At 37.1% G+C, this 13,361-nt stretch overlaps 1 protein-coding gene and 1 pseudogene across 1 annotated transcript; both read left to right on the forward strand.

Moving 5' to 3' along the window:
• The first annotated feature begins 506 nt into the window (after positions 1–506).
• Positions 507–2,635, forward strand: LOC148122825 (olfactory receptor 1165-like). Its single transcript, XM_087896676.1, has 2 exons — positions 507–1,405; positions 2,596–2,635. Exons 1-2 carry the CDS (start codon positions 513–515, stop codon positions 2,633–2,635), a joined length of 933 nt encoding a protein of 310 aa, XP_087752802.1. The 5' UTR covers positions 507–512.
• An 8,125-nt stretch (positions 2,636–10,760) lies between these two features.
• On the forward strand, positions 10,761–11,704 carry LOC148122826 (olfactory receptor 5D18-like; annotated as a pseudogene).
• Positions 11,705–13,361: the final 1,657 nt, after the last annotated feature.

Below are 13,361 nucleotides of genomic sequence, written 5' to 3' on the forward strand. Positions count from 1 at the left end.
AAAGCAATTAGAAAGTATACTGACTCAGTGAATTAGTATTAGTAGCTTCTCTTCTGGGATCCATGGCCTCACCAGCCAGAGCCAGCAGGAAAGACTTACAATACCAGGCATGATTTCTCAACTATTGTTTGAGATGTAAGTACAATTTCATGACTTTTTGTGACTTTTACAATATTTGTGACATCATTTCATCTTTCAGTATATCTTGTTATTTTTATGTAAATAATTTATACGGCTTTGTAATGATTGAATTTTTATTTACAGAGGAGGGGCATGAGTCGTTCAATGAGAAACACAACATGTTCAAACAGAAAGTGGACCGTGATTGAGATAAAGCATAAGTTTGTCAAGAAGAAGTCACTAATATACATTTGATACATGAAATTCCAGCAGCTCATTTTGGAAGTGTGCCTGCCTTCCATAACCCACTCCTCTGCTGTAGACTGCTGCTCAGGATGAACTCTGTGATTTCCTACAACAGAAGCCAGAGGTGGAATGAGGGAAATGGGAGCATGGTGTCTTCTTTTATTCTCTTGGCCTTGTCAGAATTCCCCTACCTCCAGGTGCCCCTCTTCCTGGAATTCTTGATCATGTACACAGTCACTGTGTTGGAAAACCTGGGTATGATTTTTGTCATCAGGATTAACCCCAAACTCCACACTCCTATGTACTTTTTTCTCAGCCACTTATCCTTTGTTGATTTTTGCTACACTTCTGTAATTGTACCTAAGCTGTTAGGTCCCTTGCTTGTAGAAGACAAGACTGTCTCCTTTGAAGGGTGCATGGCACAGTATTTCCTTGGGTGTACATTTGTGATTACAGAAATGTTCATGCTGGCAGTGATGGCCTATGACAGGTTTGAGGCTGTTTGCAACCCCCTGCTCTACACTGTTGCTATGTCTCACCAGCTCTGTTCTCTCCTAGTAGTCGTTACCTACATATGGGCTGTCATCTTCTCCTCAACCCTCATGTATATCCTTTTGCAGCTCTCTTACTGTGGACCTAATGTCATCAATCACTTCTGCTGTGAGGACTCTGCCCTCCTTTCTGTATCATGCTCAGACACCTCCTTCAGCCAAATGGCGTGTCTAGCCATTTCCATGTTTAATGAGGCTTGTTGCCTCCTGATCATCATCACCTCCTATGTTTTCATTGTTGTCACCGTCCTCAAAATTCCCACGAAGGGGGCCCTCCGAAAAGCCTTCTCCACCTGTGCCTCTCACCTCACAGCTATCGGTGTCTGTCATGGAATTGTTCTTCTACTATATTGCGTGCTCAAATCTAAAAGCTCACTATTTCTCGCGAAAGTAGCCACAGTTTTCCACAGCATGGCCATCCCTATGCTGAATCCCCTCATCTACAGCCTCAGAAACAAAGGCGTTAAAGACACTGTGAGGAAGTTAGTCTACCTAAAATGTGATTTTATTCCTTATAACCAAACATGTTTTTAATGGTTTTAATAAACATACTTTATATATTTTATTGATAATTTGTAGCTATTGCTATCAATAAAATAAAATTTATTGAGGAGCTAAATTGTGCATATGATTTTGTATTTCTATAATGAATAAATCTTAGTATGATTTAGGAAGTAGAGAAAGGAAATTATCATTATGGTCTTCTAAGAATTTAATATAATAATGTGGGGTTTTAAAATCTTTTCAAAAATTGTATTTTTAATAATTAACTGACTTTCCTAATATATATCAGTACTGAGATGTCCAGACAGGAACACAAAATACCTAAATGAACAAAAACTGTATTTAATTCTGATCAGACAACTCTAATATAGATAAATTTACCAAATAAAATATGATTATATACACAGAAATCTATTACTTTCAAAGTGTATACTATGATATAGTTCAGTTTATTCCAGTTTTATAAATTAAACACTTTCTCTACTGTATGAGAAACAGTGATAGAATTTAAAGTATATTCTAATCTTGCAGTTTGTCTTTAGTGATAGTGCAATCATTCAATGGCTATTGTTTATTATTATTCATGTGATACCTGAATGATATTATTTTAGGTTCATTTCTTTGAAAAGAATCATATTGATGTAATTATTTAACCCATGTTCTTCCATAACTATTTAACATAACAGCAAGTATATCAATATTGACGTTTTTTATACATCTGATGCTGACATTGACTATTTATTTGAAAAAGAGCAATTGTTTAACAAGTGTTAGTTATAAATTGTCATTAGTTCTATGCTATAGACCATCCATTTGCACCTGTGACTTTACTTAATAACTGAAGCTAAATTTCACTGAATTACATGAAACAGAAGTTTCAAGTCTAGGTTCCTAAACTAGTAAATTTTAGTGTTTAGGCCTATGTGCATGAAGACATCCATAGAACATTAGACTCTTCACCTAGTAGTAAACAGAGTCAGAATTGAGGAATCTAACCCACCTCATGTCACAGATTGTGTTTCATCTGTTAACATTTTACAACTCAGAAGAAATTGGAAGTCTAAGCCCAAGATCTACAGAGGAATCTAGTAATGTTTTGTGAACAAAGTTTTGTTCACAAGGTAACTGCAGTAACAGGGCGTCATGCTTAATCAAGGTGTTGATAACCTATTTCAGGTGCTAAACTCCACAGCCATTGTGCTAAGTCAACTTGAATTGTTGCCCTCATTGTTATATTGCATATTGTAGATGCTTATATGAAATGCAAAATGAAACTTTTACTCTCCTGAAATTTAAGAACTTCAGGATAAATAAGGTGGGAAATACAAATGAAGTATTATCGAAATATGAACTTATAGACTAGCAAAACAGCTCCTGAAAGAGTGGAAACAAAGACAGAAATGTTGAAATATCCTTTACACTTTTAAAGATTGACTTTATAATGGTCATAACATGCAATCATGAAGGAATAAGTAGAAAGTACCAGATAGTGGTGAGAAACAGGAAAGCGAAAACACCAACAATGAAGGAGGAAAGCAATGAAAGTCAGATCTAAAACTGACAGTTAAGGGGCAGATTCTGTGACTATATTATAATCTCATAAAAACCTAACTACTAATGAACTATTGAATATGAAACCTTAGAATGATTCACAAGTCCCAATCATTAATGCTCCAAAGTTCTTGGTTTAATTAATTCTAGATAACTATGTAACCATTTTCACATAATTATCACGTGACTTTACCTGTAAGTTACGTTTTTGCATAGTATATTCACTGTTGCAGGATTGGTGCAAGAACTAATGTGTAATTCAGACCTTGCTCAAAAAGCTTATTAGATGGTTAATGAAGAGGTAACAAAAAGTCTTTGGAAATCATAAACATTGCTGCAGTTCCTTCTAAATACTAATTCAGAAAGGTATCAGAATGCATAAGACAACTAGAATCCCTGGATTAATAAGATTATTTTAAGAGATTTTCTTATTATTACAAAAAATCCCTGTAAAATGTAATATTAGTTAGTTGGTTAATTAGTTAGTTAGTTATTTTTTTCATTCTCAGAAAAATAAGAAACAGAATGAATGTTTTAAGTGTCTTGATGGGAGAATATATAGACAAAAAATAAAAAAAGCAAACAGTCTGGCCTAGAAATATGAAGTTTCTATCAGTCTTCATGAGAACTTGTCGTTAGATGAGAAAATCCCCTTGCATTCAGTTTTTCTTTTTTCTTTTTTTGCACTCCTTCTTTGTGATGGTGTTAAGAATTAATCTATTTTCCACCATAAATGCTCCATTTTTCCACAGGTTAACCCCAAGAGTACTAACTAATATTTAGCAATGATTATTAAGAGGAAATATGTCCTCATCTGGCCCTAGAAGATGAATCAGTTTGCTGTAGGGAAGTGTATATGTGACTAGGTATGTCTGGATCAGAGGTGTCAATAATTGTATCATAGTGAGAAACTCATATTTCTCTGTTTGAGGTATTAACAAATACTATATAGAGTAAAATACAATATCTTTTTCTGCTCTATCTTTATTATTCTGTCTATGTGGAATGATAAATAAATAGAACTGTCTGAATCCAAGAGCATATAAACAGAAAAATATTTTTTATAAATCTACTTTTAAATTGTACTGAGTGATAGGGTGAAGAATAAAGTGAAACAAGATCTAAACCTAGGACCACAACATGAATTGTTAGGACTGTGTAAAGATACTGAGAAATCTCTAGTCTGTAATTCTATATATCATTTAAGATAATATGTCAACATATTTACACCATCCCTATTATTTAGGATCTAATGATGAAAAATTAACAAATATACAAGTATAGTACAATCTTACTCTATAATAAGAAATATAAAGGTCAAGAATTTGCATTTTAACTCGGTGTAATTTTTTTATGTTTTTTTTATTTTTTTCTCAAAGTTTATTAAAATATAAAAGTTTCCATTTCTGCCCCTCCTCCTAACACCCTCTCACCCTCCCACTCCCCCCACTCCCTCACCTCTTCCCTCTCCATCCCTAAGAGCAGTCAGGGTCTCCTGCCCTGTGGGTAGTTCAAGTTCCTCCCCCCTCCCTCCAGGTCCAGGAAGGTGAGTATCCAAACAGACTGGATCCCAAAAATCCAGTATATGCAGAGGAAACAAGTCCTAGTGTCATTGTTAATGGCTTTTCAGAAAGACTCCGGGCCAGCCACATTCAGAGAATCCGTACTCATTCTGAGAATCTGGTTAGATCACGTACTCGTTCAGTCCCAGTCAACTGGCCTTGGTGAACTCTCATTAGATCGGTCCCCTTGTATCAGTGGGTGATCGCATCCCTCGCGGTCTTGATTTCCTTTTTCATGTTCTTCTGCCTTCTGCTCCTCATTTGGACCTTGAGGGGCTCAATCCAGTGCTCCCATGTGGGTCTCCGTCTGTATCGCCATCCATCATTGGATGAAGGTTTCCTCTGATCTGCCTTCTTTGCTCACGTTCTCTTTCCTCCTGCTTCTCATTTGGACCTAGGGAGTTAAGTCCAGTGTTCCGATGTGGGTCTCTGTCTCTATCTCCATCCATCGCCAGATGAAGGTTCTATGGTGATATGCAAAATATTCATCAATATGGTTATGGGCCAAGGCCAGTTCAGGCACCCTCTCCTCTGTCCAGAGAACAATCTGGGGATCTCTCCTTGGAACTGGAATCCCATTTATAATCAAGTCTCTAGTATACCCTAAACTGACTTCCTTAGTTGAGATATATTCTTCCCTGATCCCATATCTATCCTTCCTCCCTCCCCCCCTCCCAGTCCCCTGAGCTTTCCCCATTCCTCCCCTGCTCCCTTCTTTCTAACCCTCTCCCTTTCCAACAACCCTCCCACCCCACCATGCACCCGAGGTTACCTGGGACTCTTGTCTATTTCCAATCTCCAGGAGGAAAACTACCTGAATTTTCTTCAGGTTCACCTTCTTATTTAGCTTCTCTAGGATCACGAATAATAGGCTCAAAGACCTTTAAATATGGCTAGAATCCACTTATGAGTGAATACATACCATATTCCTTTTTTTGGGACTGGCTTACCTGACTCAGTAAAGTGTTTTCTTTTTTATTTTTTATTTATTTTTTTTTATTTAATTTTCACTGGGAACCCCTCCAGAATCAAGTCTCTTGCAAACCCTAAAATGGCTCCCTTAGTTGAGATATAAACTTCCCTGCTTGCTACATCCACGGCTGTCTCGCCAGTGTAGCAGAAATGCTGACTGGATGGGCAAATATTGCCGGTAGGAGTGGGATTTGTGCTTCTAGGAGCTGTGTGTTCCAGGCGGGTCCCTGGCAACCAATTGTGGTGTAATGCTACCTGAGTCGCCATTAGTATTGACTCGACCTGGCTGTCCTTGGAGCCATATGTGTGTCTTTTCCCTTGTCTGTGTGTTCTTTGTGATTCTTGCATATTGCTAACAGATCAGACTATTCCAGGCAGTTGCGGATACAAACAAGACTGCTAAGGACATTTTGAATTCTGCTCCACTATTAATTAAAGCCTTAAAAAAGTAGCCAGTTCTGGGAATTGCCAAAATCATCATTAGGACAATTCCTTGATGATGTGGAATAAAAGGAGTTAATCTTAGCAGAAAAAACCTTAGAAGACTTCTACAGGAAAACAGCATTAGGCATTTATGTGCAACTTAACAGGAGGCCTATGCAACCTTCCTTATGGCCAAAAAACCTAGGCTAATTACAACATCTGACCCTGAGAGTCGGGAAGGAAAAGGAGTTGAGATTAATGGTACAAAATGAGTCTCAGAAAGTTTTTCCAGGAAGATAGTAGCCTTCTTCTTCTTTCTCACCCAGACACACAAGGTCACTTAGCTGAGCCCAAGTCAGCCACCTGGTACAAGCTGATAAAGGTGGGCTAACTCAAAAACAATGGTCTCTCTAATAACAAGAAAAAAGAAGGGGTAACTTTACAAATGTAAGGAAGCAAAAGTCCTTGTACTCATCCCAAAGCATCTTTAAAGATTCTCTTTGTAAAACTGTTTTATGCCGTTCTTTTCTATTTTATGATCTGATGATGTATGCCTTTGCCAAGTTCTTTGTTTGTAATAATATATAATACTGCACTGAAGTAAGTAAATCGCAACAGCATGTCTCAAAAACATTGAGAGTGTCTGTGTGTCACTTTTCTTCGCCGTATCCTGATTTCTCCTGTGCCTTCGCCCTGATTCCCTTACGGTCTGAGTGGCTCCCTTGAGCCAGTCCGTAGCACCTGCTCCCATAACCATTCTTCCTCCCTCCTCCCCTCCAATTCCCCCAAGCCATCCCTAATCCTCCCCCTCTCCCCTCTCCCTAACCATCTTCCCTTACTTCCACCCTCCCACACCCCATGCACCCGAGTTTGCCTGGCAATCTTGCCTGGTTCTATTATCCAGGAGGATAACTATATGATTTTCTTCAGGTTCACCTTCTTATTTAGCTTCTCTAGGATCGCAAATTATAGACTCAAAGACCTTTAACTATGGCTAGAATCCACTTATGAGTGAGTACAAACTATATTCCTCTTTTTGGGTCTGGGTTACCTCATTCAGTCATGCGTTTTCTATTTCCATCCATTTGCATGCAAAATTCAAGATGTCATTGTTTTTTACCGCTGAGTAAAACTCTAATGTATATATGTTCCACACCTTCTTTAACCGTTCTATTGAGGGGCACCTAGGTTGTTTCCATGTTCTGGCTATTACAAATAGTGCTGCTATGAACATAGTTGAACAAATACTTTTGTAGTATGATAGGGCATCTCTTGGGTATATTCCCAAAAGTGGAATTGCTGGGTCCTGAGGGAGGTTGACTCCCAGTTTCCTGAGAAACGGCCACACTGATTTCCACAGTGGCTGCACAAGTTTGCATTCCCACCAACAATGGATGAGTGTTCCCCTCACTCCACATCCTCTCCAACATAGGCTATCATTGGTGTTTTTGACTTTAGCTATTCTGACAGGTGTAAGATGGTATCTCAAAGTGGTTTTGATTTGCATTTCCCTGATCACTAAGGAGGTTGAGCATGACCTTAAGTGTCTTCTGGCCATTCGAAGTTCATCTGTTGTGAATTCTCTGTTCAGTTCAGTACCCCCATTTTTTAATTGGGTTAATTAGAGTTTTAGTGTCTAGTTTCTTGAGTTCTTTGTATATTTTGGAGATCAGACCTTTGTCTGATGAGGGATTGGTGAAGATCTTCTCCCAATAAGAAGACAGCCTTTTTGTCTTACTGACAGTGTCCTTTGCTTTACAGAAGCTTCTAAGTTTCAGTAGGTCCCATTTATTCATTGTTTCTCTTATTGTCTGTGCTACTGGGGTCCTACTTAGGAAGAGGCCTCCTGTGCCTATATCTTGTAGACTACTTCCCACTTTCTCTTCTATCAGGTTCAAAGTGGAAAGATTGATGTTGATGTCTTTAATCCATTTGGACTTGAGTTTTGTGCATGGTGATAGATATGGATCTACTTTCATCCTTCTACAGGTTGACATCCAGTTATGCCAGCACCATTTGTTAAAGATGCTTTCCTTCTTCCATTGTATACCTTTAGCTCCCTTGTCAAAAATTAGGTGTTCATTGGTTTGTGGGTTAATATACGGGTCTTCTATTCAATTCCAAAGGTCGATTTCTCTGTTCTTATGCCAATACCAAGCTGTTTTCAATACTGTAGCTCTGTAATAGAGTTTGAAGTCAGGGATGGTAATGCCTCCTGAAGTTCCTTTATTATATAAGATTGTTTTGGCTATCCTGGGTTTTTTGTTTTGCCATATAAACTTGATTATTGTTCTCTCAAGGTCTGTGAAGAAGTTTGATGGGATTTTGATGGGGATTGCATTGAATCTATAGATTGCTTTTGGTAGAATTGCCATTTTTACTATGTTGATTCTCCCAATCCAAGAGCAGGGGAGGTCTTTCCATTTTCTGGTATCCTCCTCAATTTTTTTCTTCAAAGACTTAAAGTTCTTGTCAAATAGGTCTTTCACTTCCTTGGTTAGAGTAACCCCAAGATATTTTATGCTATTTGTGGCTATCGTGAAAGGTGATGTTTCTCTGATTTCCCTCTCTGCTTCTTTATCCTTTGTGTATAGGAGGGCCACTGATGTTTTGGAGTTGATCTTGTATCCTGCCACGTTACTAAAGGTGTTTATCAGCTGTAGGAGTTCTTTGGTAGAGTTTTTGGGTCGCTTATGTACACTATCATATCATCAGCAAATAACGAAAGTTTAACTTCATCCTTTCCAATTCGAATCCCCTTGATCTCCTTATGTTGTCTTATTGCTATTGCTAGAACTTCAAGCACTATATTGAAGAGGTATGGAGAGAGTGGACAGCCTTGTCGTGTTCCTGATTTTAGTGGAAAGGCTTTGAGTTTCTCTCCATTCAATTTGATGTTAGCTGTCGGCTTCCTGTATATTGCTTTTATTATATTTAGGTATGATCCTTGTATCCCCAGTCTCTCCAATACCTTTATCATAAATGGGTGTTGAATTTTGTCAAATGCTTTTTCAGCATCCAATGAAATGATCATATGGTTCTTTTCTTTCAGTTTATTTATATGATGGATTGCATTGATAGATTTGCATATGTTGAACCAGCCCTGCATCTCTGGGATGAAGCCTACTTGATCATAATGGATAATTTTTCTAATGTGTTCTTGGATTCGGTTTGCCAGTATTTTATTGAGAATTTTCACATCGATGTTCATGAGTGAGATTGGCCTGTAATTCTCTTTCTTGGTTGTGTCTTTGTGTGGTTTTGGTAACAGGGTAACTGTAGCTTCATAAAAGGAGTTTGGCAATGACTCTTCTGTTTCTATATTGTGGAATACATTAAGAAGTGTAGGTATTAGCTCTTCCTGGAAGTTCTGGTAGAATTCTGCATTGAAACCATCTGGTCCTGGGCTTTTTTTGGTAGGGAGATCTTTGATAACAGCTTCTAATTCTTCGCGACTAACAGGTCTATTTAGATTGTTCACCTGTTCTTGGTTCAACTTTGGTATATGGTACTTATCTTAAAAAATGTCCATTTCTTTTACATTTTCCAACTTTGTGGCATATAAACTTTCATAGTAAGATCTAATGATCCTCTGAATTTCCTCTGTGTCTGTGGTTATGTCCCCATTTTCATTTCTGATCCTATTAATTTGCATGTTCTCTCTCTGCCATTTGATTAGTTTAGATAGGGGTTTGTCAATCTTGTTGATTTTCTCCAAGAACCAGCTTTTTGTTTCGCTGATACTTTGGATTATTTTCTGTGTTTTTATTTTGTTGATTTCAGCCCTCAGTTTGATTATTTCCAGTTTTCTACTCCTCCTGGGTGAATCAGCTTCTTTTTTTTCTAGATCTTTCAAGTGTGCTGTTAAGTCTTCAATGTGTGCTTTCTCAGTTTTCTTTAATTGGGCACTTAGTGCTATGAACTTTCCTCTCAGCACTGCTTTCACAGTGTTCCATAGGGTTGAGTATGTTGTGTCTTTGTTTTCATTAAATTCAAGGAAGACTTTAATTTCTATCTTTATTTCTTCCTTGACCCAGAGATGATTTAGTAGTTGACTGTTCAACTTCCATGAGTTTGTAGGCTTCCTGGGGGTAGCATTATTGTTGAATTCTAATTTTAATCCATGGTGATCTGACAAGACACAGGTGGTTACTAATATTTTTTTGTATCTGTGGAAGTTTGCTTTGTTACCGAGTATGTGGTCAATTTTCGAGAAGGTTCCATGAGCTGCAGAGAAGAAGGTATATTCTTTCCTATTTGGGTGGAGTGTTCTATAGATGTCTGTTAAGTCCATTTGATTCAATACCTCCAATAAATCTCTTAATTCTCTGTTAGGTTTCTGTCTGATTGACCTGTCCATTCGTGAGAGAGGTGTGTTGAAGTCTCCTACTATTAGTGTGTGTGGTTTGACTACTGCCTTGAGTTCTAGAAGTGTTTTTTTTTTTTTTTACGTATGTGGGTGCCTTTATATTAGGGGCATAGATATTCAAGATTGAGACTTCTTCCTGATGAATTGTTCCTGCTATGAGTATGAAATGTCCATCTCCATCTCTTCTGATTGATTTTAGTTTGAAGTCGATTTTGTTAGATATTGCATTTTAACTCGGTGTAATTTTAAGAAGAAATTTTAAAACGATATTTTCGTTAGTTTGAGCCATGGTCCGTATTTAAAATGCCCTGCAGTCTATCTAAGCCAATAAGTACACAGATGATGACAGGTATTCTTTGTTTTGCTCTACAGGTTTCATAAGTGAATAAGTGTTTCACTGATAATTTTTCTTTATCTTCTATTAATTTTTCTCACTTTCAGGAATACTCTTCATACAAACCAATGATGGTGCTGTCAGAAAGAAAAAATAGTGGGTCCATATTCCTTCTCTTGGGCTTCTCAGATAACCCAGAACTGAAAATCCCAATCTCCTTGGTGTTTCTCAGCATCTACAGCATCACTGTAGTAGACAACATCGGCATGATCCTCATCATCAGAATTAACCCCAAACTGCACATCCCCATGTACTACTTCCTCAGTCACCTCTCCTTTGTGGATTTCTGCTATTCCTCCATCATTGCTCCCAAGATGCTGGTGAACTTTGTTGCAAAAGACAAAATCATTTCATTTATAGGATGTATAGTGCAATACTTTTGATTTAGTATCTTTGTGGCAACTGAAGTGGTTATGGCTTATGACTGGTTTGTGGATATCTGCAACCCTCTGCTCCACACAGTAGCTATGTCTCAGAAACTCTGTGTAACACTGGTAATTGGATCATATGCACGGGACTTCACATGTTCCTTGACACTGATGTGTTCCATGGTTCAATTATCTTTTTATGGTGTCAATAGAATTGATCACTTCTGTGAATTCTCTTCACTGCTAGCCCTTCTTCCTCTGATACTCACATCAGCCAATTACTGCTGTTCACTTTTTCTACATGTAATGCTGTCAGCACACTTCTCATCATCCTTTTGTCTTACCTGTTTATTGTTGTTACTGTCCTCAAGATGCCTTCAGCCAGTGGGCATCGTAAAGCTTTCTCCACCTGTGCATCCCACCTGACAGCCATCGCCACCTTCCATGGTACCATTTTATTTCTTTTTTGTGTGCCCAACTCTAAGAACTCCAGGCTCACAGTCAAAGTGGGCTCTGTGTTTTATACAGTGGTTATTCCCATGTTGAACCCCCTGATCTACAGTCTTAGAAATAAAGATGTCCAAGACACAGTCACCAAAATAATGACAATGTTACCACATGCTAAGAATGATAGACACAATTAAAATTTTCAGACATTTACAGTCAAATAATTTCTCATTGGACATCACAGGATTTTGTGGTCTTGGTTAATATTTAAACTGTTATCTTACGTGGTCTTAAACATACTTTTAAGGTTAGTTAAATTAATATTATGCATGGCTAAATTAATAGGTTTGGTTTGGAAAAATAAAACCTAGTTCTAGCTTCTGAAACAAATAATGATTTATTTTAACATTTAATCCAAAAATGGGTCATGTTAAATTATTCAAAATACAAATATTCAGATTACATAATGATATGTTTGTCATCTATAGATACCTGTATAACCATTAAATATTATTCTGTGTTCTATTCTTGCCAGATATTTAGGACACAGGAACATCTTAAACAATAGAATGTTTTCATTTTCACATAAAATCAAACTCACTGTGAATATAAGAAATAGTACTTGCTTTAAACAATGCTAACATGTAATAGTATGGCAAGGATGAATGTGACTATTCACGATACATGATACAGAAAATTATAACTTTGTAGAGGTTTTTATAGAGGAAAATGTGGTAATTGATTGAAAAATGATAGGAGGATGTTTTCACAAAATATGTAAAATTACAATACTATCTTGTAAAACAGAATATATACCTTTTGTATATTACTTTCATTAAGGAATGAATTTTACTCAAGAGAAAATAGAATTATAAAATCAGGCACATAAAAATATTGTTATTGTATTAATAGTCAATAAAGTTTTTGAGAGCTAATGTTAATTTAATGATGTGTAATTATATGTATGTGCAATATTTTTATTTAAATAACTGATTCTCAGTAAAGATTAAAGAATAGCAAGTGAGACTTAACCAAAATTTAAAGTAATTTATTGGATTAGAGAAATATAACACCACATATCAGGGCTTTTGTGGTACTATGTACCTTTTATTTTCTATTGATATTGTTAGAAGATGCAGGAACCAGAAATCAGAAGATGTATCTCCAGAATTTCACAATCAGCAGCAGCTATTTGCTTTAGAGACGGGATTCTCTGACTGCCAAAACTTTCTTCAATTCGTGTAGAAATAAAATGACTAGATTACCACCTTCCATGGTACCATTTTATTCTGTTTGTATGTGTGTTCCTATCCTAAGAACCCCAGGATGACAATCACAATGGGCTCTATTTCTTAGAGACTGATGATCCCCTTAATGAATCCCCCTATTCTAGAGAGACTCCAGTGCTGCTCCTTCATGCCCAGGAGAGATTGAGAGTGACATGGGTGGTTTTGAGAGCATTCCTCAACCAAAGTCCTCTACAATAACTTCACTACACTTGAGTTGAGAGGTTTTATTACTTTTGTTTCCCCTTAGTGCTCTCACTTAGATGAATACATGTATACTCACCTTTTCTAGAAAATGAAACAATGTAGACTTATTTTTAGCATACTTGTAGTAAAGATGATCACATTTTATACAAAAACAATACATCAAGGTGTCTTCCTGCTTCATTATGATTTTCACAGTATCACTTTCATACTGATATATGTAGTTTTCTATGTTCTTATTTGCTTTGAGACTCTCTGGGCAATCAGACCTTCTCTACAAGTTCACAGTAAGAATGGGGCACTTATCAACATAATTTCTTCACTCTCTCTCTCTCTCTAGCCAGATAAATAATCCAGAAAGTCA

This window comes from Myodes glareolus, chromosome 2, assembly GCF_982192425.1.
Source record: "Myodes glareolus chromosome 2, mMyoGla1.1, whole genome shotgun sequence".
In the NCBI taxonomy this organism is placed as follows: domain Eukaryota; kingdom Metazoa; phylum Chordata; class Mammalia; order Rodentia; family Cricetidae; genus Myodes; species Myodes glareolus.

Bases quoted from the DNA above. Each gene is read 5' to 3' on its own strand.
- LOC148122825 (XM_087896676.1), top strand. From the start codon at position 513: ATGGTGTCTTCTTTTATTCTCTTGGCCTTGTCAGAATTCCCCTACCTC. The intron at 1,406-2,595 runs CTACCTAAAATG...ATAACCTATTTC, and splicing joins GACACTGTGAGGAAGTTAGT to AGGTGCTAAACTCCACAGCC.